Below are 27,223 nucleotides of genomic sequence, written 5' to 3'. Positions count from 1 at the left end.
AAACCACTCCTGGAGCTTACCCTGGGCTTAGACCCTCTTTAGACCTGCTCAGCAGAGAAGGCAATGGCACCCCATTCCAGTACTCTTGCCTGGAAAATCCCATGGATGGAGGAGCCTGGTAGGCTGCAGTCCATGGGGTCGCTAAGAGTCGGACACGACTGAGCGGCTTCACTTTCACCTTTCACTTTCATGCATTGGAGAGGGAAATGGCAACCCACTCCAGTGTTCTTGCCTGGAGAATCCCAGGGACGGTGGAGCCTGGTGGGCTGCCGCCTATGGGGTCGCATGGAGTTGGACATGACTGAAGCGACTTAGCAGCAGCAGCAGACCTGCTCAGAGGTCCCTGCCAAGGCCAGGTTCTGAGCTGGGGTCTCATCCTGAGCTGATGACTGGGATCTCCTGTCACCAGCAGGCAGGACAGCTCTGGTCCTTCATGGGACAAAGTGTGAGGACAGTCCCTGCCCTGTACTCCTGGGAAGGAGCTGACTCTGCACTCCCCGGGCTCAGCTTTTACCCTGAAAACAGACCATAAATTCTTCGGAAAGTATATGTAGTCAGATCAAGTCACTGGGCCCCCCAATTTGGGTTTGTCTGGTGTTCTGGAGGGGGGGATGTTTCTGTACCTCACTTTCTACTTCCACATGCAAAATTAGACTAACCACTCTGAAATCACACTGTGGTTGTGAAGATGCATTACAATGAAGCTTCTGAAGACAGGGAGTGCAGTCCCGAGCCTGGGCACCTGGGTACTATACTATATACATTAATCTTTGCTGAATTGGAAACAAGGGACATGTCTCAGTGCTCCTGCTGGAGGCCACATCTCCACAAAGGCCTCTGCTCAGCTTACCTCTGAGTCTCAACCAGCCTGCAGGGGCAAGAGCGGGGTCTCCCCACCTCTCCCCAGCATAGCCCACTCCTCAACCAGGAAGGCTCCAGACCAAAAAGTTTGCACTCTGATCCTCAGTACCTCTTCTCCATGGATGAGTGGGTGATTCTGACCAGACTCCTCCCGTGGAGGGATGACGGCCTGGCTGCTAACTAAGACTCTGTGTTCCACCTTCTCTGGGAAGACCGACTTAGGCAAGGAGACGTGTTCTATCAACTGCACGGAGGTGCCCGGGGCTGGATGGTGCTGACAGCAGTCGAGCGCTGACGGTTCTGTTGGACTAGAGTTCTGTCTGGGTTTCCGAGGAGCTGTGCCCTGTGGGGTGAGGCACGGGTGCCCTGATGACTGGTCTCTCCGTATGCCAAGCAAAGGCTTCTCAAAAGCGCTTTCGCAGCTGTGAGGCCCCACAGATGCTCAGGCCAGCCCCCTGGATCCCCGAGGGATACTTGTGAAGACCCTTCTCCCCACAGGGCAGCTCTCAGTCTGCCTCTGTGCCCCCCGTGGGGGTGCACTTCACCTGTTCCTCATAACGTCATCAGCCAGACACAGCTATGAGCTGGTGAGACCTCTGTGGGCATGATGTAGCCCCAGAACCCAAGCCTTCCTATGAGTTCAGGGGAACTCAAGAAAGGGCATAATCTGCATTCCCAACAGCTCAGAAGGTGCTCCTGGGACCCCCTCGGAGAGCCCCACCAGCTTCTCCAGAGCACCTTCCCTCAGGCAGACTAGAGCTACCCACGGTCCTGGCCACTCCAAGCCCAGTCCTGACTGCAGAGCAGCCACTGCAAACTGGAAAGGCGCACTCGGTGGGAGTCCCTGGATCATAAGGAAGTACACTTGGATCTTCTCCCAGGGGAATCCACAGTGATACAGGCGAGTTTATAGTTAGCCCGAGAGAGCTACCTTCAAGACCATGGTCGGGGCAGGTGGGGGCACACGCTTGACCTGTTTCCCTGAGTAAGATGAGAGTTAACGAGGTAGCCGAGGGGAGCAGTCCTATAGCCTAGCCCGTCTCCTGAGACCCCAATATTGCCTTTCTTCACAGTAAGAAAGGAAGGGTCATTGTTCCCCCAATAAGGGCAGCCCAAGGTTCTCCTTGAAATCCAGTCCCTACAAAAGGTGAGCAGTGTCTTCCCCAGGAACCTCAGAGCCCAAGAACACCCACAACACCTAGAGCTTGATGGGGATGTACTTCCAAGTGAGATGACAAGTTTGTCTAGAGGCTCACAGATGGGGGAGGGTATTGGGAGAGCTTCAAGCCCCAGCCCCTGAATCAGCAGCTGTGAAAACAGACCCTGTTTAGAGAGGTTCTGGGTCTCTCCCATAGCTCTCTGAGCAGACATCACAGAGCGCTGTGGAAAAGGCACGGTCTGGGCTGGTGCATGGGGAATGCACTTGGTGTACACAGAAATTCAAAAATTTTATAAAGGGTAAAGAACCTGTTTGCTCTGATCCCAAAGCTGAAAGCTAAAGTGAGAAAAGCACATATCCATTTCCCCGGCCCCAACCCTCAAGGAGAGGTCACAATGCAGGATAAGACCCCTAAAGTTTAGTCAGTTTTTCCAGACCCCAGTCCACCCAGGTGACTGCGGTGCCCAGATACCTCGGACCAGGACTCTTAGGTGTAGGAATATGGCCTTTGGTCTGGGCCTTGTTCTAAGCTGTTTCTGCAGCTTGGTTCTGGATAGATTCCTGGGTTTCACTGGGCTGAAATTCTGCCCACGATGCTCCAAGAAATCTGAGAATCTTCCAATTGGAATGAATTTTTCTTCCTTATGTACTGGCAGCACTTTGTGGCCACATCTCTAAATCGCAGTAATTCAAGGATTGCTTTGTCATAAAAGAATGTGCTTATCACACTCACTAGATCATGAGTTGTTGGAGGACAAGGACCACATGAGAATTATTCCCATCCCTGTCCCAGGGCCGAGCAGCACCATGTCAGCTGTGGAGCAGGACTCCCCTCCACATCTGCTGCATTCAGAGAAATGAAAGGCAGGTGATCGCAACACTGAGTTGTGATGTCACAATACTGAACTTTGCATCCCATTCCCCACCAGGATCCCAACATGGAGGTCAACATTGCTCAAACCCCAGAAGGCCACCACCATCATAACCACCCACATTATGCCAGCCTCATAGCAACGTATGACCACAACATATGACCACATAAATTCTAAACCCATGCCCCAAGAGGCTGCCATCCTATCAGGGGAACAAGCCCCTCAGGAACAACCCCAAACACTCCTGCAAGCAACTGGCACAGAGTGGGTATTCCTTATTAGTGGGGTTCACTAATCTGATACAGATTATCTAGGAAGATTTTAGAACAATAGTTCCTGGCTCCCATCCCAGACCTGCTGAATCAAGATTTCTGGGGATGAGACCAAGATTCTCTATTTTTAAATGTCTATGAGTGATTCTAATAATTAGCTGGGTTGGGGTTCATTTTATATTGGGCAGGGCCACCAGAGATACTTCCTTCCCCCATAAAGTATCAATTTAAAAATAAAGGTAACAAGTGATGTTTGTGACCCACAGTAGCCTGGTAGGAAAAGTGCAGACTCTACTTCCTTGGATGTGCTGGGAGCCTCCTTTGAGAGCCATCCTTGCCCATCTAGTCTTTGCCGGATGAGACCCTCCACCCCAACCCTCCAGTACACTGAATACCTTGGTTCTACAGGCTCAGTTCTTATAGCCAGATCCTGAGCCAAGCCCAGCCAAGGCCGACAGTCACAGGAAGTCCCATCCCCTCAAACCAGTGGGGTAACATGAGTATGGCTCCCCAGAGTCAGCACTTGTGGGCTTGTGAGGAGCCTGGCACACCCACAGGCGCACAGAGTTTCCGGACCCTCCCCACCTGCCATCTCTGCCCCACCATGTATGCCCCAGTCCAGGGACTGGGCTGCTTTCCTGATTCTTGGTTTCCTCTCCAGTCCCTGCTGTGAGAGAAGCTCTTAATGAAAAGGCAGCCTCTTGTCGTGGCTGGGATGGCCTGCCCGGGTAGACGATCTTCCCCTGGTGAGGACCAGAGGCCACCTTCCCCCATCAAGTATCTGCCTATTTAAGAACAATGGTAACAAGCAATGTAGGACCCACTCTAGCCTGGTGAGACAAGTGTTGAAGCTACTTCCTTGGATATTCTGATTGCAAATACTGGCAGGCCTCTTCATGAGCCATCTGTTCATCCAGGGTCAGTTCTCTCAGCCCCAGTCTCCCTCAACTCCAGGTTCTTCTTCCCAGGCCGCCCTTGTGGCCCCAGCAGGCTTCACAGCCCCGACTGTAGTGCCTATTCCCCACTGCAGGAGCAGATACAGACAGTTCCCACCTCCCGTCACTGCCAGGACTTTCTGCTCTGGAAAACGAACCCTTTGAGTTACTGCAGACTGTCTATAGAGCAGGCACCCCCAGCTCCACCACACACTAGCACACGTCTTCAGTGCCCATGTGCTGGGGGACCGGGCAACAGAGGAAGGAGGCCTGAAACCATCCTGTTCAACTTCTAGGAATCGACCTGAAATTGACAAAGTTGGACCAACGCCATCTCCAGGTTCTCTGCTTCTCTCCCAGGGACACATGTGGGATCATGGGACCTTTATGGAAGCCCAGAGAAATAAGGAGAACGTTCTATCAGCAGAGGGAGCTCACACCGCCCTTATCATGGCCCCTACCTGATCACAAGCAATTACCAGGAATATTATCTGTCATACTGAGGCTGACGCTTTCAAACCCCAGCTCATCCCAGTTTTCTCTGAACATTTGAAAGAGGCAGTTTCCAAGGACTCTAGTTATTGTGATCATATTTTCTGGGATGAAGGAAAGGATGCTTGAAACTGCACTTGTCCTGGAAAACTTGGGGTTAAATATTTATGGGGGATGCAAGGATTCAGCCACGAAGAAGGAAAACTGGACATGCCTCACGTGTGAACAGGGCACTGCGGTCGAGGTGGGAGGGGAGTGAAAAAGCAGCTGCCTGTTTAAAAATACAGCTAGCAAGTGAAGTATGTGACCTATATGAAGAAGAAAACCACAAAGCTGTTATATTTAGAAAAATGAAAGTAGATGAACAAAAGAGTGACACATCGTGTTTCAGGATGGGAAGGCTGTGTAGTATAAAAATGCCTATTTTCCTGAAGTTAATTTATAGTTTAATAGGAGCGCACATACAAAATCCCAATAGGATTTTTTTTACTATGACAAAATGATTCTAAAATTAATCTTGAACAGCAAACAGATGAGAATAACAATGAATATTCTGAAAGAGAAAATAATTAATGGAGGAAGGAGTAGTTTCCAGCTCTGCCAGATATTAGAACATATTATAAAACAACAATTAAAATTATTCAATACCAGTGCTAAGATAGGAATGAGCAGCAGAACAAAGCGGTGAGTCAAGAAACAGACTTAACTACATCCGAGGATTCAGAATGTGATAGGATAATTCATTTGCCTCAAATCAAAAGGGAAATGAATTACTTAATAAATTGTGTGTTGGAAAACTGTGTAATAGTTTGGACAATATCATACATTCATCTAAATAAACTCCAGATGGATTAACAAATTATATTTTAAAAAAATCAAATTACTGACAAATAACCAAAAATAGAACAGACTGTTTTTTCAGATCGGTGGCAGAATGATAACTTTGTCAGCTTTGAAAAGAAATCACAAATATGGAGAGATTTGTCTGCATAAATATGTAAAACAACTGTACAATGCAAACTAGCAAAACAGAAAAAAGAAAGCTGGAGATTGGGGAAAATATGTATATCAAATAGAAAGAGCCTTCAAATTGAAAAGGAAAACTCCAACACGACACTCTCATAGCCACATGTCAGGACAGACAGTTGTTACCCAGGGGTTGCAAATAGCAAATGCCCCAAGTCCCTGGGGGCAGGGCTGGACCCCGGCCAGCTGGAGAAAGGCCAGGACCAGAGTCCTGTAATGGAAATCCTGACACATCTTGCTCCAACAGGGACACGCTTCCAGCCATGCATACCCAGCAGTCTCTCTCTAGATCCTACTCCCATGGACCCTACCTCCCTTCTTTCACTCACTCACTTTGGGAGCAGTCAACCCCTTTTGGAACCACTACACACCAAGTACTTAGAGACAGTGCATGTGTGTGTGCACACTTGAGCATATGTGTGTCAATGAATCCAATGAACATCCTCCTTTTGCAGAGCCCCAGACCCCCTGGCTTCTCTCAGAACCCAGCACTGCCATTAGAGCAGCTTTCTTCCCAGCAGGGCCCCCACTCCGTCCTCCCATCTTCGAGGCCCAACTGTTCTAACAGCATTGATGAAAGTCCACGCTCTATGAACAGAGGGGTTGTTGCTCCCCTGTTACACACCTCCTGTGATGCCTGCCACATCTCTGGACCTCAATGAATGTGTGTCAAATAAAAGATGAACCTGCATGGGGCAGTTTCTGAACGCATCTGATTCACCAATCCTTTCTAGACGAAAAAGTAAACTTTGAACCACAAGAGCCCACTTTAATTTACATAATTATGTCTATCTTCATGTGAAAGTGAGCTCTTTGAGGTCAAGGGCTGTGCCCAATTCATCTCTAGATTCGCAGCACTTATCATAACATTTGGCACTTCATGGAAGTTGACAAGGGTGTGCTGGAGTGATGCATGCAATTTATACCTATTAAATTAGCAATTTTTAAAAGGCCACACAAATACTTGAGGTTTGGTGGTGCTGGTAAAGGTTACAAGAGATACATGTGACCTATATGAAGAAAATGATAAAGTTGTTAATATTTAGAAAAATGGAAGCAGATGAACACAGAAATCTATGCCATATTTCTGGATGGGAAGGACATGTGTTATATGAATCTTGGTCTTAACCTTCAAGATTTTGTTACTGACATTATGACCTGGCAGAACATTTTGGGGGAATGATACAAGTATTTTTAAATGTTCCTACTCTGGCCCAACAACCTCATTTCTGGAAATTTACCTCAAGGACAAAATTCAAGAAAAGATATAAAAAAGTCATATGCTTGAGGATGGGGTTCCGGGTGGCTCAGCTGGTAAAGAATCTGCCTGCTAATGCAGGAGATGCAAAAGATGCAGGTTCGCCGATCTCTGGATCAGGAAGATCCCCTGGAGAATGAATGGCAACTCACTCCTGTGCTCTTGCCTGGAAAATTCCATGACAGAGAAGCCTGGTGGGTTATAGTCCATGAGATCACAGAGTCAGACATGACTGAGCACACATGAGCATGCAGGCTTGAGGATGTTAAAAGCTTATATAAAAATAATTGAGCTATATTGCATTTCCCCCAGAGGATAACTGGCTACGTCATGGTCCACTCGCTAGACAGAATATTCCATAGATTTTAACACTGGTAAAGTACAAAAGACATCTGGTAACATGACAAGATATGCAATATAATATGAAATTCAAAAGACAGAATGCAAGATGATATGTTCACTTTGATTAAAACCACGAACTTCAAAAGACAGAATGCAAGATGGTATGTTCACTTTGATTAAAACCATATGAAATATGTGTGTGCATAGGTAAGAATCAGAAAGGAATGGACAAATTTGAAATTGGCTTTGGTTGAAGGAAGTGAAATTAGGAATATCTTATTAATTTAAACTTCTAAAATACTAGAGTATACCAAAAGCCTGTGCTGAGTAGAGGTCCTTGGACTCCAGATACTCCTTGAAAGAGTTACAGTACATTGTATGGACATGGCACTAAGATCTCTCCCCCTCAGTCTGAGCAGGATCATCCCTAGAGGTCCCCCAGTTTAGAATTTTACCAGGATTAGCCACAACTACTCATGCAGCTGACTTGGTACACAGTAGGTGCTCAATACATCAAAATGGATGCATAAATGGATGGTAAGTAGAAGGAATGAGAAAAAGTAAAGATGAAAAAAATGCCTTCAACAAAGGTATATTGCAACCTGAATACTCTTTGGAAGGACTGATGCTGAAGCTCTAATACTTTGGCCACCTGATGCGAACAGCTGAGTCATTGGAAAAGGCCCTGATGCTGGGAAAGATCAAGGGCAGGAGGAGAAGAGGGTGACAGAGGATGAGACGATTGGATGGTGTCATTGACTCAATGGACATGAACTCGGGCAAACTCTGGGAAACGGTAAGGGACAGGGAAGCCTGTCCAGCTGCAGTCCATGGGGTCACGAGGAGTCGGACACCACTTGGTGACTGAATAACAAGCGCAAATACCAGTGTAGTCCCAACAAGGGTCATGGATCTAGTCCTCGTGAATTTGTTTCATTCTTGTCAATTCCTGTTACTTCGTGGGAGTAGCTCAGACCACAGTTTGTTTCTCAGTCTGGACTAATGTTGTCGTCCTAAGCTCTCGATGTCCTTACTGACCTCTTGAATTCTGGAAATCTGGGGCAATAGAGAGAGTGTACATTTGGAACAGAAGCCAACTGTCAGTTAACAGTTCAAATTCCAACCCATCATCTAAGGTTCTATAACCTCTGAGCCTAGTTGAACTTTGCTATCATCTGTAAAATAAGAGAATAAATATTCCATGATGCTGTAGGGAAGAGTCCTATCTTCCCAATGACAAAACATGTAAGACACACTGGCATCTTCCTTTACCCCATGCTTCCTCACTGTCACTATTCTATAGTTTCTAATCACGACCTAACTTAAAACGCAAATACACAGATTTCATCGTATTTAGAATCTGACAAGACCAGCTTATCCTATACTGGTAGTTCTCCATCCTGGGTGACTTTTTCCCCCTGAGGATACAGGCAACGTCTGGAGACGTATTTGATTGTCACAGCTAGTAGTGGGCGGGAAGGGTGGGGGGTGCGGCGGCGGTGTGTGCTTCTGGCTTCTAGTGGGACAGGAGGGATGCAGCTAAAACATCCTAAAATGCACAAGACCACCTCCCACAAAAGAATTATCTGGCCCCAAAGGTCAGCAGTGCTGAGGTTGAGAATCCCAGTGACCCGAGGACTCAGTCCATTCCTCTGACCAGAAAGAAATCTGAGTGTGTGTGTGTGTGTGTGTGTGTGTGTGTGTGTCCAGAGCGTGGACAGGGAGTGGTTGAGGGGCGTAATTCAGCGGGGAAAGGTCGGGAGGGTGCTATAAGAGGACCATATCCTGCAGCATCCCTGCATGGAGCACCCTCCTTTACCTCCCAACCCTCCAGCCCGTATCCTCTGTGACACTTTCCCTGAGCCCCTGAGGACCGACGTCTCCCTTCCCTGGTCTCTCAAGGACCGCTTGCTGATTTGTAACTCACACTGTATGCATCCTGTGTATTCTCATTTCACACCTATGCCATATACAGTAGGGACCGAGCAATTAGGATTCACGCCTTCTCTTGGTGATTTACAAAATGGCCAAGGGAAGCTGGCATCTGCGAGGTCTTGGCATTTCTCTGGTGAAGGCTGTTTTGAAACTTCTTCTGCAAGTGGCTGCTAATGGACTGATAATTGGTTTCCTGGCTTCCTTATGAAGTGTGAAGTGTTCTGCTAGCCTGTCAACAAAGCATCAAGTGTTGTGCAAACCACCATCGGTTATTTGTATCTTCCTTCTATTGTATCTCTTGTTGTGGAGAAAGAAGGGGACAGGGTTATATGGGAGAGGCTCCCATATGGTGCTTTTGTAAGGAAGCCAGTGAAACAGGCAGAGTTTCTGGGAAGGTGAAGGGTGTTTGAAACCTGGGGGGCGCTTTCTCCCCAGGACCCCGGGTTGAGCACCAGTTCTCCAGGTAGAGCCTGGCACAGGGTAGACACGCAGTATGAATACCGCTGAATGGATGGGAAGTGCCATTGCTGCCACCTGCGTTGGAGCAGCGATCCCTGGAGATGTGAATCAGCCAACGAGGAGGAGAGAGGAAGAGAAAAGATGCCGGTTTTATCCTTTCTTTCAGAATGCTTCTCACGGTGAGGAACATCATCTTCTTTAAAATCGAGATGAAAAAAAAAGACCATCTACTGAACATCTACTACTGTGAAGACAGCTCACAAGCCAACAAAATGATTCCGAAGTCCCTGCTTGCTACAGAAAATGTTTTGGAACATGAAGGCAAGAGTGTACTTGTGTCGTCTCGGCAGGGCCATTCCAGAGTAAGGAACTGTTTTGAAGAAAATGTTTCAAGAGAAGAACAATGCACTGCTGTGCACTTCTCTGGACAAATGTTCAAAGAAATCTGGGCCTTCAAAACACCCCCCAACTTCAAGTCCTCTTCTACACCCTCAGAAGGAAAGAACGACATTGTTTGCTAAATATTGTGTTAATATTTATCATGACTAATGTTGAAACTTAGGGCACTTAAGCTGACATTTGCTAGAGGTGCTTTTTTATGTACATTTATGACCATATTATAAAACACAGAGACTGGCTGGACTATTCTATATTGTTATAAATGCTTACAGATATTGTCCTTTTTTTCTACGGATCACACACTATTATAGGATCACACATCTATTATAGGATCACACACTATAATAAATATTTGATCTGGGGTCAGGAGAAGAATGCCACATTTTAACTTTATCCCTCGAAGAATGAGCTCTGTATAAATGACCCACTTTAGAAAGTGGTTTTCAAGTGTTCATGATGGAAAATGTGAGGACTGTCCGTGTCATAGTTGTCTTTTTCTGTAAATATGATCACAGAGGCTTAGAATTGGGGAGTGCAACCCCATCAGATAGATCAGCAAAGCAAACTTCAGAGAGAAGCTGCCCTGGCCGGAGCCAGGAAACTGAGCCGAGACTAAGACACAGGTCTCCAGATGCTGAATCCCTAATTCTCTCAGCGCACCCAGATCTTCTTAGTACCATCTTTCACCATGAGTTAGACCGGAATTTCCCGGAAGGCAAAGCCTGAAACCCAGGGATGCATCAGATTAGGGGCTGGGGACTCAGTAGAGAGGGAGCTGACAGATGGCACCCACTTGTGACCTTGCTCATGGTGCAAAAGCCTGGGGCCAGCATGTCCTCTCGGGCCTCCTCCACCGGAGCCAGCATCCCTGAGACTCCAGCCATGTCTGTTACACCGACACGATCAGAAATACCTTAGTGATGGCAGTACCTTGGGGATATCACCCCCATCTCTCAGAATCATCTGGAAGAAGTGCCATCCTCCCCCCCCCCCACCCCCAGAGTGCCTGCTTCCCGGTTCTCATCAATAAGCCTCAGGCTTCTCCTCCTTGTTTTAAACCACAGAGAGCACCGCCCCGGTACCCGCCAGGACTCCTCTGCCCTCTGCTTCTTCTCAGCTGATTGTAAGCAGTGCTCAACATCCTGTCAGCTTTCCTCCTGGAAGCAGAGGGCCTGCTGAGCAGCACTGACTGAAGTTTTCAGAGAGATTTCCTGAAACTACTTCTAAGAGCCAAAGGGTCAAATAAATTCCTGGAGGGCTTGAGTGACAGGCACCCCCCCACCCCCCTGCCTCCCGGAGGCAGCATTCCGCTACCTGCATTTCTCAGTTTGTGGAGCAGGGAGCTTTATCTTGGTTCTAAGTCACCGGCTGGCTCTGAGGCACACTTCACTCCTGCCAGCTCTCTGCGCGAGACGTCTGACCCTTTCCAGTTCTCCCTGCCTTGTTTCACCCAGATGGATTTCAGAGATGGAGCCCCCATGCTACTTGGGACTCCTGCAGTCCAGACCTTTGCCTTCTGAGGTCCTGACTCTGACCCGCTCTGCAGGGCTCCACTCAACATGCCCATTCCGCCCTAGGCTCATCTCTGAACCTGCCCAGCCCTGCTCCCTGCTAACCTCCCCCGCCCCCCGCCCCCCACCCCCAGCTCCCAAGGGTGCATGTTCTCAGGCACTATGTTCTAACCACATCAGGCCAGAGAGCCGTGACTGATTTCACGCCAATATATTTTTCGATAATTTGATTTGCTTAATGTGCATCTAAGAGCAATTTGATCTTTAAAAACCTCTGCAAGAATCTTTACATAAAACTCACAAATCATCAAAAATGCTTTGCCAACTACACAAAGTGATATTTTGGTTGTTCGAGAAGTAGTCACTGTGGTATGACCCGGCTCAGCCACTCCCGAGCCAAACTCTCCATCATCACAGATATTCCTTACAGTCTCCCAGGTTACTCCTCTCCCCGCCGCGAGGGGCCAACATTCTCTACGAGGCAGCACCTGAGAAACCCACTGAGAAGGGAAAAGAGAAGTCGGGCTGTCGGCCCTTCCCCGGGGAAAGCAGATTGTAAGAGATGGAGGGTGGCGGGGGTGAGCGTTGGGAGAAAAAGAGATGATAGCCCAGAGAGGGGGAACCTTTGATGTCTGAACAAAGACCAAGCCTGCTCCTTTACACACTGCCCCTTCACGCTAGCTGATTTCCCTGGGAGCCAGGACTTATTTAAAGTATTATTTGCGCCGGAAAGCAAAGTCAGACCATCCCAGAGGAGGGAAGGAAAGAATCCTTGTTGTCCCCAGAGAACAGAGCACTCAACTCCAACCCTTTCTCCCAAAGATCAACAATTCAAAGACAGCTGGATCCCAACCCCTCCCTACATCTGATGCAAGAGGAAGCAATTGGATGAAACCTGTGTGTCCCGGCATGGCCATGGTATCCCGCAGTACCCCCAGGCTGGCAGAGCATCTAGAGTCTTACGAGCTTTGCCAGCACCTCCCACCCTGGCTCGACTGTGTGGCCTCACCAACAACTAGAAGGGTGAGGAGGAAACGTCTGCATTTGACAGTGCTTGCGAGGGTCACCAGGAGAGGAAGGCAGTGTCGAAGGAGCCCCAAGTGTCAAGAGCAGGCACGCTCAGTGCTACACCGTCCACGTCACTGCCAGAAATGAGGACTCAGCCAGAGACGTTTCAAGAAAGAGAAGAAACCAACCAGAGTGAAACTGTGGTTACGACCCTACAAGTTTCCCAAGGATGGGGCCCCCAGATAAGCTAGGACAGGGGTCCCCAGCTGCTCAGTAGAAGCGGCCCCCCTCCCCGCTCACTTACACACGCAGCCTGGCTTCTTAGCCGACCACTGGTTATTCTTTTGGCACGTGATTGCCTTCTGCCCCACCAGCTCAAAGGCAGGCTGGCACTCAAACTGGAGGGTGTCCCCGTGGCGGAACCGGGAGCCTTCCCGCCGGCCGTAGGCAGGTACGCCGGGATCTCCACAGCTGCCCTGCTCGATCTCTGCAAGAGAGGAGAGGAGAAAACAGACACATGTGGTGACTCCACACCGCCCGAAGCCGGGGCGCCACGCTGCACCTCTGCCAGGAGGGCTGGGCTCGGACAGACCCCGTGGGCTTTTGATGAGAAGCCCTGCAAGGTCCTGTTTAAAACAGCGTCCTGGGAGGAACGGGCCCTCCGGCTCTGGGACTCCGCACCCATAAGGAACACTCCAGGTGCTCAGCTGTTTCCATTCAGGGAAGGTGGGTCTAGGTTCTCTGCGAGATACCCGTCCTAGGAATTCACAGGTTCACAGGGTTTGGAGCCTTCTTCACTGACCAGACTCTGCATTCAGATTATGCCTGTTCCCTGGTAGATTTCAGGCTCAGTCCCTTCCTGAGCAGTGGAAGTAAGAACAAGATGAGAGGGAGGCTGCCTTTGCTGCCTGCCTTTCCCCACCCAGAGATGATGTGAGAATCAATATCCACTGCCTTCTGACCTGGAAGCACTTTCACGAAGATATATTTTTAATTCTGCTTGAGATGGGAGCAAGGTAAAATGAAAAACAAAGGACTCATTAAGTATGCTTTTAAAGTTCATGGGATCCAACAGTGGTGAGTCACACAGCGAGTGGGTGGGAACCCCCAGACAGCTCTGGAGGTCTAGACTCAGGGGCGTGGCGGGTGGACGGCCTGGTGGGAGAGTCAGACAGGACTGAGACACTCCGGGGAAGTCCTCTGTCCTGGCCACGGCCCTGGAGTTTCCTCCAGAGTTGCCCCCGCACTTCTACGAGTTTGGTGATGTGAGAGATGAGGAGCAGGAGCGGAGGAGGGGAGGGGGTTGGGAGGAGGAACTCGGATCCCCGGGAGGAAGGCGCCCTGCAGGAAGGACTCCGAGTCATGAATGAAGTGACAGATGGTGAGGTGAGGACAGCAGGAGTCCTGTGATTCAGGGGGCTGGAGTGGTGGGAGTTTTTGGACACCTTCCCAGGACTGTCAGGCCAAAGCGACCCTGCCTTTTCCGTGGGCGCCGTTATGGGCTGTCGGGGCCACGGTCCCCAAAGTTGCTGTGCGTGGCCCTGGCAGGGGTGATTCTGCAAAGAACTCTCTCACCACAGCTGCTGGGTCCTGGGTTCGGGTCAGGCGAGCCCCAGGCGCTGCTGCCTTATCTGGACAGTGATGGTGAGTACTGTCACCTTCGTGGTCCTCCTCCCCCAAGCCAGGGCCTCCAGCCCACTGCTGAGAGCAGGCAGAACGAGGTGTTCTTTGGCTGGGATTGCGTGAGTGTGTGTGTGTGTGTGTGTGAGAGAGAGAGTGTGTGTGTGTTAGAGTCAGAGTGTGTGTGTATGAGAAAGACAGAGGGGCAGTGTGTGAGAGAGAGAGAAAGTCATTGTGTGTCTGTGTGTGAGAGAGAGATCTAAGTCAAACAGCTCTTGCTGTCCTTGGTTTCGGGGAAAAGAGGGTCTGTGTGGCCAGGAAGGAGGCCTGAGGACTCCAGTGCGGGTCAGCTCATCCTCCTCTCCTCTCAGGCATGCCCCTGATGGCTCGCTCTACGCACGCCTGAAAGCAGAAGTCAACCCCCCTCTGAAGCCAGCTCTTCTCCTACCGGGGCCGGGGGAGGGCAGCCAGGGAGGCGCTCCCGGGAAGGTGGCCCCTCTGCTCCAGGTCCCGGAGCCCCAGGAGACCTGAAGAAACGGAAGCAGAGGCCCTGAGACGAGTCAGCCTGGAGAAGCGAGCGGCAAGGCCCCCTCCTTCCTGCGGTGTCCCCAAGCATGCTCTCTCAGGGACACGGGGCCTTGGCGAAGACTTCCACTGCAGGCCGGCTGAGAGCTGCAGAAGTCACACACGTGTGACAGAGCTGTGTCACACCCACGTGTGAAGGCAGAGCTGCAACTCACTGTCTGGGAGGGGACCCAGCTGTAAGGTGTCCTGGGGAGGCCCAGGGATGCTGCAGAAGAGGTAAATGTGGGTCTACGGGCCTGCGCCCCAGACTGCATCCGCTAGTCCGGGGGTGTGACCGGCTTGAGAGCAGCAGCATCCTGAGGGGGAGGAAGGCAGTCACTCTGCTCTCTCCACTGGGAAGGCCTGGCCCTGTCCACACCCATTCCATTCCTCCTGCTGTCAGGATGACCAGAAGCACAGAATGAGCACCTACGACGTGCCAGTCTCTGTGCCAGACACTTGAGACCTGGACGTGGGCTCTGCTCTCAAAGACTAAACAGTCTAGGCCAGGAAGCTAGTGTTCACGACGCAAGGTGCTCACAACCCACACTTGGAAGGTGGGGCTGGAGAGGGAGTGTGGGTAGTGAGGCACTAACCTTGGGCGCAAAAGTTTAGGGAGCACCAGAAACTCAGCCTTAGTGCAATGTCTTGTTTTTTAGAAAATCAAAACTGATGCCGGTCAATCAAATCCAACAGGAAGAAAGACACTAGAACTTAAGAAAAAGACCAGATCTGACTCAGCACTTGATGACTCACCTTGCTTGCCTCATCCTAGTCTTGGGCATCAGAGTCACTACTGAGATTTTTTAAAAATGTTGGATATTTTGCATTCATCTTGGTTTTTAAAAATCAGAACATTAAAATATTGGGCTGGCCAAAAATTTATTTGGGCTTTTCCATCAGAGGTTATGGAAAAACCTACATGAATTTTTGGCCAATCCAATATTATTTATTGCTGAGTTTTTGGGTGCCCCCATGTCTCTCTTGTCTCATCCCAGTCTCAGCCCAGGCATCAGGGAAGACTTCTTGGAGGAGGTGATGTCTAAGCTGAGGCCTGAAGTCTGTGCGGGAGCCAGCAGGTAAAAAGAACAAGTGGGATTCATTGCAGTAATATTCGAAACAGCCGAGACCTAGAAACAACCTACATGTCCCCTGATGGATGAACAGATAAAGAAAATGTGGCATACATGTACACTGGGATATTTTTAGCCACAAAGAAGGAAATTCTGCCATTTGTGATGTGGATGAACCCTGTGGGCGTTAAGCTAAGTGAAATAAGTCAGAGAAAGACAAATGCCAGATGATCTCACTTATAAGTGGAATCTAAAAGGAAAAAAAATGAACTCACAGAAACAGAGTAGAATGGTGGTTGTGGGTGGGGGGTGGAAGTGTGGGAGTGGGGGAACGGGTACAGGTGTGTGAAAGACACAAAATTCCGAACATAAGATGAGTAAGTCAGGGGAGGTGCTGCATAGCATGGTGATTCTGGCTAATGACACTGTGGTTGTATTCTTGTAAGTTAGTAAGAGAGTAGATCTTAAAAGTCTTCAACACACACACACGTTGTAAGGTGATGCGTGATGGGTGTATTAACTAATCTTCCTGTAGTAATCATTTCACAATATATGCACATATTTAATCAACACGTTGTTCACCTCAAATTGACACAATGTTATGTGTTAATTATATCTCAATAAAGTTGGGAAAAAGAGAAAGGCCTTAGTGGGAGGGAGAGGAGAGGAAGGACCCCTCCTGTGCTGGAGGAGCCGGTGCAGAGTCACAGGGGTCAGACTGCTGGCAGGACTGCAAGACTGGCAGTGATGGTGACTCATCTCTGTGATCACAACGAATTAGTAGTTCTAGAACTAACTACTCTATGTGCTGGCGGCCGCTCTGAGCATTTTACCTACGGTTGACTCCTTTCATCCTTACAGTGCCATTGTGAGCTAGGTACTACCATCCCCATTTTAAAGGTGAGGAAACCGAGGCACAGAGAGGTCTTGCAATTACCCAGGGTTATATAGCCTGGAATTGGAGAAGGAAATGGCAACCCACTCCGGTATTCTTGCCTGGAGAATCCCAGGGACGGGGGAGCCTGGTGGGCTGCTGTCTATGGGGTCACACAGAGTCGGACACGACTGAAGCGGCTTAGCAGCAGCAGCAGCATATAGCCTGGAAATGGTGGATCTAAGGTCCAAACCCAGATTGTATGGTTCCAGGGCTCTTCACCGCCACGCCACGTTGCCCTTCTATAAGCATGAGTACTTTCCACAAGGTGATGAGATATGAGACCGGAAGAGGCAGCCAGGGCCAACCCACAAAAGGGCCTGTGCGACCTGCTGATGAGACTGGACTTCAGAGTGCAGACAATGGCAGAGGGTGGGGACTCGGGAAAGGGTTTCATTTCACTAGGCATCTCAATGTGGATTTTAACGTGGAAGGTGATCCACAAAGAGGAGGTGACTCGTGAAGAAAGCACTTCTTCAAAGTGAACGAATAGCGAGAAGTCAGGTGGCAACTTATGAGGACAGGACTGTGGGCTTGAGGGGGCAGTGGAGCAGGGTTTTTAAAGTTGAATAAACTAGACTGTAATTACATGATGGGGAGGGGGAGAGAGGGAGAGACAGAGATGGAGAATATGGCTGAACGAGGGACACTGAATGGTCAGCTGAAATGGACGGTGACAGCGTGAGGTTCTGGAGAAGGCAAGAGGCCCGGGACCAGGGCACGCTGGGGGCTTGCCCTAGAGATCAGGAAGCTCCCCTTCCCTCGTGACGGGGGGAGGGCAGAGGTGACCACAGCGACCTTTCAGGGAGGAGAGCAGGAGGCTGAAGGAGCTCTTGTGATGACACAGGCTCTACACTGCCAGCGGAGGAGGAGGATGGGTCGTGATGTTTGCTGCAGGCGGGGGACCACTCGTGGGGAAAAGGAGGCAGCATTGAGCAGAAAGTCTGCCACAGTACCCTGGAGAAGAGGAATCGTGGCTGGACGCACGGCCATGGGCCCCGGGTCCACAGACGGGGTAAGCTAGTTTACAGGGACACCCGTGAGCAGGGCCGTGTGGCTTGTCCCAGAGCCCTCGTATACTGGTTCACGTGCACGTGGAGAAAAGGAAGGGCAGTGGGCAGGGAGGTGAGGCTACTGATTGAAGAACAGCTGATGGGTGAGGCTAGGGGCCAAGGCTGATGGTGGAAGGAAGTGAACAGAGTAGGAAGAGGAGGGGATGGGGAATGGAGAAGCCGAGAGAAGGATGGGAACGGAGTAGAGGGAGGAGTGGGTGGAGGAGCAGAAGGCACAAGGGGCTTCAGAGCAGGATGAGTGGAATCGAGGCTTCACAGGTGCGGAGAGCAAGGTCCCTACCCACAGGAGGTAAGGAGGCTGAGAAATGGAAAAGCAAGGTGACGGCGAGACTCAGGATGGAGAGGAAGAGGCTGGCGACCTGGACGAGGAGGGAGTGAGCAGGAGAGGTGGAGACAGCCCGAGTCAAAGCAGAAGGGTGTGCACGTAGGTGGAAGGCACTGGAGAGCAAGCCCACGAGCCCACCTCTCAAGGGTCAGGTTCACGGGGTCTGCGGACAGGAGCTGCCCGCTCTGGAGAGGGCTCCTAGGAATGGTGACCTCGGGGGGAGTCAGGTTTAAGGGTGCATTTGCTGAAGAGGTCCAAGACATTGAAGAGAGGGAGGTGCAGACTACAGAATCAGGATTGGGTGGGGAGAGAGGAAGAACAGAGAGGGTGGTTCGAGAGTGCCTTTTGGAAGACTGGGGGGCTGCAGGCTGGCTTCTGGCCCTCAGACACCCGATGTCTTGATCTAGACCTTCCCTCCAAACCCAGGGTTGACTCCTGCTGAAAACAGCCAGAAACCAAGTCTCTGTTGCCCTCCTGCCGGAAAAGGCATGAGAACCTGACCCTCCTGGCTGATGCTGACCAAATCTGAGGTCAGAGCCCAGAACTGGATCCCTAAGTCAAATTCTGACTTGGAGAAGATCATGCATGCAGCTTCCTGTTATCTGGCTTAATAGAATTCCATTTTATAAGTGTGTATCTGTCTCCCTCCCTCCTTCTGCTGACCAGAAGTGAGCTGGCGAACACCAGATGCGAGCTTCAAAGACCCTCAGAATTCCATCTCCACCTGCGTATTCGCTTTCCCCTTCTCTGCTGTTTCATCCCTATCGTCGGTGATCAACCGTACCATCTTCTCCCCAGGTTTTTCCATTTCTAATACCAAATTGGAATCCTCTTTCATGACAACATCTGTAGAAAAGGAGCTGCGTCTTGTGTCTCTATAAATTCACTACTTGATGAGCTCCAAGAAGGGAGCGCCATGCAGAGGGACGGGGGGCAGTGAGTGTGAGCTAGGATTCACTGTCTTTCCAATGGGGTGGGATGTCATTCGCTCCTCCATTGATTCCCTGTCCCCTTGGCCTGGGTTACAGCGTTCTCTCCTCCCTGATGTCCCAGGGCCCACTGCTCACGTGACAGACTTCAGCCTAAGACGTCACCTCCTCCGAGCTCTTTCCCTAACCAGGCTTCCGAGATGGTTCCCTTTTCTTTTGCGGTCTTGGCATTCTGGTCTTTTCCTTTGTGCACTGGTTTGTAAGTATCTCTCTTCATTTCAGTAGTTACTTTTCCAGACACTGCACGTGTAGCAGTGAAAGAAAAGAGCAAACCTCTTCACCTTCCTGGAGCCTCCTGTCTCTGGGGCGTCAGGAACAAGCGGATTCACGTCACCGCCCCTTGGTGCCCCCCGGCCTCCAGTGGCCTCCTCGTTTCTCCTCTCCCCCCCGCCCCCTGAAACGTAAGCCCTGCAGAGGCGGGCCTGGGTTATGCATTGTTGATCACTTAGCACAGTGTCTGGAGCACAGAGAGCACGCTGCTCTGTGTGGGAGCACGGCTGATGTGTGCTGCACGGGAACTGTGCCAACGCCACGCTCAGCGCTAACGATGCAGAACTGCCCGACCCGCGGCCCCCTGCCCCGGCCCACTCACAGTCAGGTGGGGCTAGAGACAGTGACAGTGTACACTGGGATGCACCTTATCACACCACCCCTGCAGGTGTAGCAAGGCCGCTCCGATCTCAGGCTGGGGCTGGGAGAAGCAGAAAGGCTTCACGGAAGTCTCCCAGGCAGACAGGGGAATCGGCCCTTGCTGACCACTTCCTGGTGGTTCCTCCTTGCACCGTCTGCTCTCCACCCCATCCCTCATTGCCTCAGCCCACTTCTCTTAATTTCTCACCTGGGGCGTGTCATCAAGCAAAAACTGTTCCCCTGCCCCTCCCCTGGACTCTGTACTCTGCAAATCACTGTGAGATCGCTAGAAACAAACATCTGATCATTAGTGTGCCCTGCTCATTGATTCTTCCATGGCTTCCCATAATCCACAGATGAAAACCCTTAACTCCTTGGCATGGCAGGACCTTTGCCTACCGCCTCCCACCCTGGCTTTATCTTTGTCCATCTTCTACCTTGAGATGTAAATACCATAAAAAGGAGCCACCTGCAGGGAGGTAAAATAATGCCAGGATGACAAGTGAGGGCTCCGAAGTCAGAGAGTCCTGGGTCTGCATCCTGGCCCTGACACCAAGGAGCAGACCTTGGGTACACTTCCTATCCTCCGTGAGCCCTAGGTTTGTCATCTGTAATATGGAAATGGTAATAATAAGAGCCACTTTGCAGCATTGTTTTGAGGATTAAATGAGTATGTGTATATAAGACAACTGTCAAAACGTCCAGCATGTGGCACATGACCAGTAACCAGGAGGTGTTTCCTCAAGGTCATTACTGGCTGTTGCTGGCAGATTCCAGCTGGCTCTCACAAGGCTCTAAGTTGGTACCTGCTGTCTGCTCCTCCTTAATGAACACCCCCTGCTTGTCTGTCAGACAAAGAATCTTCTTTCAGTGTCAGCTCAAGTGCTTCCCACTTGGGGATGTGCCCTTGAATCATTCAGGCAGACTTAGCTCGCTCTCTTGCTCTCTCTCTGTGTCACTCCCAGCCCCCTTGGACAATTTATTTATTTCTTCATTTTGAAGAACAGAAGTTCAATGTGGCAGGAGGTGAGGATGAAAAGAGATGAGCCTGGAGAGATGGTCTGAGGAGACCATGAAGAGTCCAGATCAGCTCCTTAAAACCAGAAATCCCACCCCTTCTGCTCTTTGTATCTTCAGAAGCAAACACAGTGCCTTAGGCATCCTGAGGGCTCCAGACCCATTGTTCAACCAGCATAGGCTCCTGACAGGTGACCAGGACACTTTTGGTGCTTTAGACGACCCCTGGGCATGCCTGGATCTCATGGATTTCCTTGGAACCACATCCTACTCCGCTTTTCTACTGATGATGGGAAGGTCACAAGCAGGCAAGAGGCAGCGTGCACCTGTACGTGTGTCTCTGGAAATCTGTGCACTGGTCTCTGCACACACTTTTCACGAATGGGATGGAGGTGTGGGTGGATGTGGTGGGTGACATTCGTCCCTCCCATCTCCTCCCTCCATCACACTGTTATGGGTGTGTTCACAGGCTGAAGGAGGTTGGGAAACAGGGGTGAATATGGTAAATACGGGTGAAGATAAACATAAAGAATATCCAGGTTGCCCCATACTATTTGTATCAGCCCCAAACTGGAGCTTGCCATCTGCAAAAACCCATATATTCAAAGAATATATTTCAATTGGCAGATTGTTGTAGTTTAGTTGCTAAGTCATTTCTGACTCTTTGTGATCCCATGGACTGTAGCCCACCAGGCTCCTCTGTTTATGGGATTTCCCAGGGAAGAATACTGGAGTGGGTGGCCATTTCCTCCTCCAGGGGATCTTCTTGACCCAGGGATAGCACCCACGTCTCCTGCACTGGCAGGCAGATTCTTTACAGGGGGGCCACTAGGGAAGCCCCTGCTGGCAGATTACTTCCTGCCAAGTTTTAACGGGGCAATATCCTCTGCTGTTTACCACCCCTAGCAAACCTCTGGGTCCTGGTGACTGAGGAAGCTTTAAGGGTGTCAGGGAAACTCAGTGAGCATCTTGGGACCATGCCTGATGTCATTCCTTGTCGAAACTGGAAAGTCTGGGCCTTTGAACTTATGGGGATAAAGCAAGAAGAGGGAGAGGTCCTGAAAGTTATAGACCTGGGGCTGAAAATGGCCATGTGCTTGGCACTCTGGAAGGAGGAAAGGCGGGGTCCAGAAAGGAGCAGAGTCAAGATGCTGGGCTGTCACCCTCGGCCTCCTTTCAAGCTCAGCTCCAATGCCATCTCTTGCAGGGGTCCCCTGATGCCCCCGCCAGTGTTCAGTTCTGGAGAAGGGGCATCACCTGCAGAGGGCTAGACTTGACCACCTTCTCCCTGCTTGCTCTCAGACTTTATTCTGCAGAGGTGTGAGCTTCAACCCTAGGGATGTGTCTGCTAAGTTAGCCTGTTCTCCCTTGGGGATGTCAGATCAACTCCTCTCCATTCTACAAGCAAGTGTTAGTTTCAGACACCAGCTCCTCCAGGGAGCCTTCCCTGATGCCCTCGAGTAATGTTAGTGGCCCCTCCTTGCTACACCCCATTTCCTCTGACTCTAGTGAAGACAGACTGTGACTTGCGTGAAGGCATAGCTTGTCTTGTTACCCTTGTATCTCCTTGCAGTCTGAACAGTGTCTGTAACATAACAGGTACCTAAACAATGCTGAATGCACAGGTGACCTTATTTCCAACGTGAGTCCCCTGGACTATTTGGCATCCTTCCTACATGATCGCTACCGCCCTGATCCTCCTTATCTCCAGGGTCAAGGTCCTAGCTCCTTCCACCTCTGGGCCAGTCTCCTAGATTCCCCATGAGGCTGCCAGATTCCAGGCTCCAAGTCAGGAAGCAAGGAGACTCCCAGATTGATGCTAAAACTTGTTAGCAAGTTGTATGTAATTTTATAATGTTTCTGGTAAGTGCTAATTGCCTGTTCCTTAAATATTTCTTGTTCTGCTGGGAAGCAGAGCAATTGCAACTGTGAATGCGCTTCCTACAGCTGGCTGCCCTCATGGAGGGGGCCTGAGTTTCTAAGATTTGAGGATGTGGATATTGACGGAATTGGAGGCCCCTCCCCGACTCCAACCTGGGATGTGACAAACAGAACAAGAAGAATTTCTGGGAAATAAATCCCTCAACTTTTTCCACCCAGGGGCTTGAACTTTTAATGGGAGGGGATGGTGATACTGCGGTACCACCTGCCTACCCGAAGGAAGCTTCTCTCTACCTCAACTGGGGCACAAGGGGTATTGATGCTGATGGGGTCAGGTATGCCTAGGAGAGGTTTCCGGCCTCAAATGCCCCATACCACCTGCGGGAACATTTGTATCCCTGTCAACCTCCCATTCCTGAGCCAAGGTGTCCTGTCCTGTATGGAATTTCCTAAGAGTTGGGACAAAAGGAGGCTAAGATGGGGGTAGAGGTAATGCTGAAGCTCTGGGCCATGAGTCTAGGTTGGAGGGAGAGCTGCAGGACTATGGAGCCAGGGGAGGGGAGCAGGCTTCTAAGCTGAGTGTTTCCTAAATGCTAGGCCCTTTGCTGGTGGTAAAGAATCTGCCTGCCAACGCAGAAGGTGCAAGAGATGAGGGTTTGATCCCTGAGTCAGGAAGATCCCCTGGAGTAGGAAATGGCAACCCACTCCAGTGTTCTCGCCTGGAAAATTCCATGAGCAGAGGAGCCTGGCAGGTTACAGTCCAAAGGGATCACAAAGAATCAGACATGACTGGGCTACTGAGTGCACACACACACACACCACACAGGCCCTATGCTGGGGGCATCACTGTATGGAATTCTCTCAAGACTCCTATGAGATGAATGCTTATCAGTCCTTCTTCACAGATGAGAAAGCTCAGGCTGAGGGAAGCTGAGGGATTGGCTGAAGATCACACACATGGCCAGTGGCAGAACTCGATTGTAAATTGGGTTTGTCTGACCCCAGAGCCTATGCGGACAGTGGGGAATGTGGGCTCTTGGCACCTGAGTGCTGGGAGGTGGTAAAGCAGGCCAAAGGGGATTGAGAGGGTATAGAGGAAGGGTGCTTGACTGTGCCAGGCCCTGGGCTAGGCCCTGTGGGACCAGATACATTAATAACCTGTCATCTGCCTAGAATGGGCTTTGATAGGAGCCAGCATTTGGCTTGGAATGATCATCAAAGAGGGCCTTGGATGCCATGTGAATGACTGTGCTTTATCCTGAAAGCAATGAGAAGTTGTCATCTGGGACTTCCCTGGCAGTCCACTGTTTAAGAATCTGTCTTGCAACACAGGGGATGTGGGTTTGACCCTTGGTCAGGAAACTAAGATCTTACATGCCATGGAGCACCTAAGCCTGTGTGCCACAACTATAGAATCCTCAAAGTGCAACGAAAAATTCTGCATAATGCAACGAAGATCCCGTGTGCAGCAACTAAGACCTGATGGAGTCAAATAAGTAAATAAATATTTTTTTAAAAAGGTTTTTTTTTTTTTTTAATGTAGCAGGAACCATGCTAGATTTGGATTCTAGGAAGATCACTGGGCTGCATGAGGCAGAAGGCTGGGGTGGAGGGAGAGGTGATGAAGGCCTCAGTCACATCAGTGACAGAGGGAAAGCTGACAGAATCTGGGGACTGAGTCAGAGACAGCAGAAGGAGGAAGTGGAAGGGAGGCCGCGTGACGGCGCGGGTAGTGGCGCTGGGTATGGAGACAGGGGAGACGGGGGTGTAGGGGTGGGCGTGGAGATGGAGAGCTTGGCTTTGGATGGTGTTAATGGACTGAAAACTCGTGTCTCCCCAAATTCATATGTTGAAGTTCTAATCCCTCAGTGAGGTTGTATTTGGAAATGGGGTCTCTAAGAACATACTAAAGGTTAAACAAGGTCATAGGGTGGGGCCCTGATCTGACAGGATTAGTGTCCTTATGAGAAGAGACAGCAGAGAACTTGCATTCTTCTTCCCTATCCATGTGCACGTATCCAGGAAAGGCCTTCTGAGGACACAGTGAGAAGGAGCCACCTGCAAGCCAGAAAGACATCTGGCAGCCATCTGAAGTCAGCCCTGACCAGAAACTGCATCAGCTGGTACCCTGACCTTGAACTTCTAGCCTTCAGAATCGTGAGAAAATAAAGTTATGTTATTTAGGCTACCCAGTCTTTGGGATTTTGTTATGGCAGCCAGAACAGACCTAAGCCAGATGTGATGGGCTCGAGATATCCAAGGGGGAAGCTGTGTAAGATGTGTCACAAGTAGACTGATGTCTATTGGGGAGCAGATTTGAAAGTCCCCAGGGTTCAGGCTAGGTTGAAGCCATGGGAGTAGATGTGATCAATGGTGGAAGGTTCTAGAAAGAGGATGAAAGCTGAGGGCCTGAGAAGCGCCTGCCCTGAGAGAACCATGCAGGAGCTGAGAGGGAGCAGCCAGGGAGGAGAGGACCCAGGAAGTGGCAGGGAGAGAAGCCCAGAACAGATGGGAAGGGACCAGTCACATCGGGGCCCCAGGGAACTCAGCCGCCCACCTCTTCCACAAAGAAGGCATTGACTCAGCATGAAGGTGTGAGACCCTCAAACACAAGGTCAAAGGTGGAAGGACAAGAAGGGAAAGGCAGGCCCATCCCAACATGTAATCCTTCCTGGGTTCTTCCTGCTGGACAAGGTGCCAACTCTTTCTGAAACCTTGATTGAGACCCTTGGAGACAAGGGTCTGCCTTCTGCCACTTCTGCCTCCATAAGCTTCACCATAGCCACCGTGAATGACTTCCTTTCCCAGCCAGCCTAGGGAGTGAGGGGGAGGCAGGGACCTAGGACCAGGGCTATCCGAGGAAGCTGGGGACACCTGGGGGACAGACAGAGAGACTTGTGTCCCTGCAGAGGAGGATGTACCCTAGAGTGGAGGGCAGTGGTCATCAGGGCCTTTCTTGGCCCCCAGGGCACGGCACCTCTGTGCTCCCGGCAATGTGCCAGGAGCCTTTTGTAATCTCGTTTCATAACACTGCACAACAGTGTGATACGGTTGACATTATTGCCTCCATTTCACCAGTGGGGAACCTGAGGCTCAGAGAGACTGTATGACTTGCCTAAGGTCATACATCTGGGGCTGTGCTGGGATTCAGCAGCTCGGGTCCAAGTCCAGAGTCCGTTCTATCTTCACGGAACCTGCTGCCTCTGCACCCAGAACTGAGGTAGCCCCTGTGAGTTAGTGAGGTCTCTAGATGCCCAGACTCTCTTCTCTCTTCCTACTCTGTCATGGTTCTGAGAAGTCCTCCGGCCCACACTTATTTCGTGACCAGCGGTCACATAGCATTATGTTTTTAGGTCAAGTCTATGTGCCCCTATTGTAACCTCAGCCCCCAGCTTCATACAGGTCATATATCAATCAATACTGAGTGAAATGGACAAATGACCTCATCCAATCTCTAGTAACAAGGACCCCAGGCTCACGATATGTGGCCCCCTTGATTAGGGCAGAGCTTTGGCTTCCATAACGATTTTATAAGGAATTGCAATTCTGCAACTTTGGAGGGCTCCTGGTATAAGAGGAAAATCATGGGCTTTGAAGTCGGAGAGACCGGGGTCGAATCTCGACTCTGCCGGGTCCCACACTTCTGTATGACCCTGGGCAGGTCACTTACCCTCTGAGTCTCCGATTCCTCTACTATAAAAGAGCAGCCATCATCACAGAGTTGCAATTATGGAATGAGATGGAGTGGTACTTTTCAAGCTAGTGCTTAGCCACAAATCCCCTCTTAAATGAGGGCTTACAGGAGGAGAGGGGGAGATGGAGGCAGGGTCAGGGTCCTCCCTGCTGGGCATCCCCACCCCTATAAGTGAGTGGTCCCCAAGGGATCTCAAGTCTTTACGTGACACTGTTTGTGCAATGAACATTCAATGAGACAATGGATGGTCAGCTTCTGGTATATCATAGGCTCTCCACAAACGATGGGTCCCCTTCTTTTAAAATGAAATCACACCAAACGAGCCCAATTCCCCTTTCCCACGTAACAACCCTTCAAATATTTGGACACAGCTCTCAAGTCTCCCCTGAGTCCACTTTTCTCTGAAAAAGCATTCAGGGGGCTGTTAACCTTTCTCACTGGGTTTGACTTGAAGTCCTCTCCTTATCCATCTCAAGCTGGGGTCTCCACACCTCTGCCCAATTCTCTGATGCCTGATCAGAATAGAATAAAGTGTCACTCACTCCCTGGGAAAAATTCTAGCAGCCAATTTTTGAACATTCAAACAGGACTTGAAATTTCTCCCCATTTCATCTTATCCTGGTACTTTAGCCAACTGCTCCACCCTGTTGAGCTCTTTCTGCCTGCTGTTTGCTGACTGTAGCGACCACCATCCATCTCAAACTCATGTGACTTTGGTCTTATTCAAGCCATGAATAAGCTATGAAAAGATTTGGGAATACGGTAGAAAGATTTGGGAAGATGGATGGCACAGAATCATTCTTCCCCACTTTTGGTAACTGCTAAACATCTATGCAACTGCTGAAATGGGGAAACCTAGAAACTTTGAGTCTAAATCCACTCCCATGTCCAAAG

The 27,223-nt window shown here is 50.2% G+C and overlaps 1 protein-coding gene across 2 annotated transcripts in view; it reads right to left on the bottom strand.

Annotated features, from left to right (window-relative positions):
• CSMD2 (CUB and Sushi multiple domains 2) overlaps positions 1–27,223 on the bottom strand; it is a 679,919-nt gene that overhangs the window by 252,030 nt on the left and 400,666 nt on the right. For both annotated transcript variants that reach the window (XM_043461986.1, XM_043461987.1), the window contains exon 13: positions 12,834–13,016. In XM_043461986.1, the coding sequence (XP_043317921.1) occupies positions 12,834–13,016 (183 nt within the window). The remainder of the gene's footprint in view (positions 1–12,833; positions 13,017–27,223) is intronic.

Source organism: Cervus canadensis, chromosome 2, assembly GCF_019320065.1.
Source record: "Cervus canadensis isolate Bull #8, Minnesota chromosome 2, ASM1932006v1, whole genome shotgun sequence".
NCBI classification, from domain to species: domain Eukaryota; kingdom Metazoa; phylum Chordata; class Mammalia; order Artiodactyla; family Cervidae; genus Cervus; species Cervus canadensis.
Note: the sequence above shows the minus strand (reverse complement) of the source record. Positions and strands in the feature narration are given on the sequence as shown.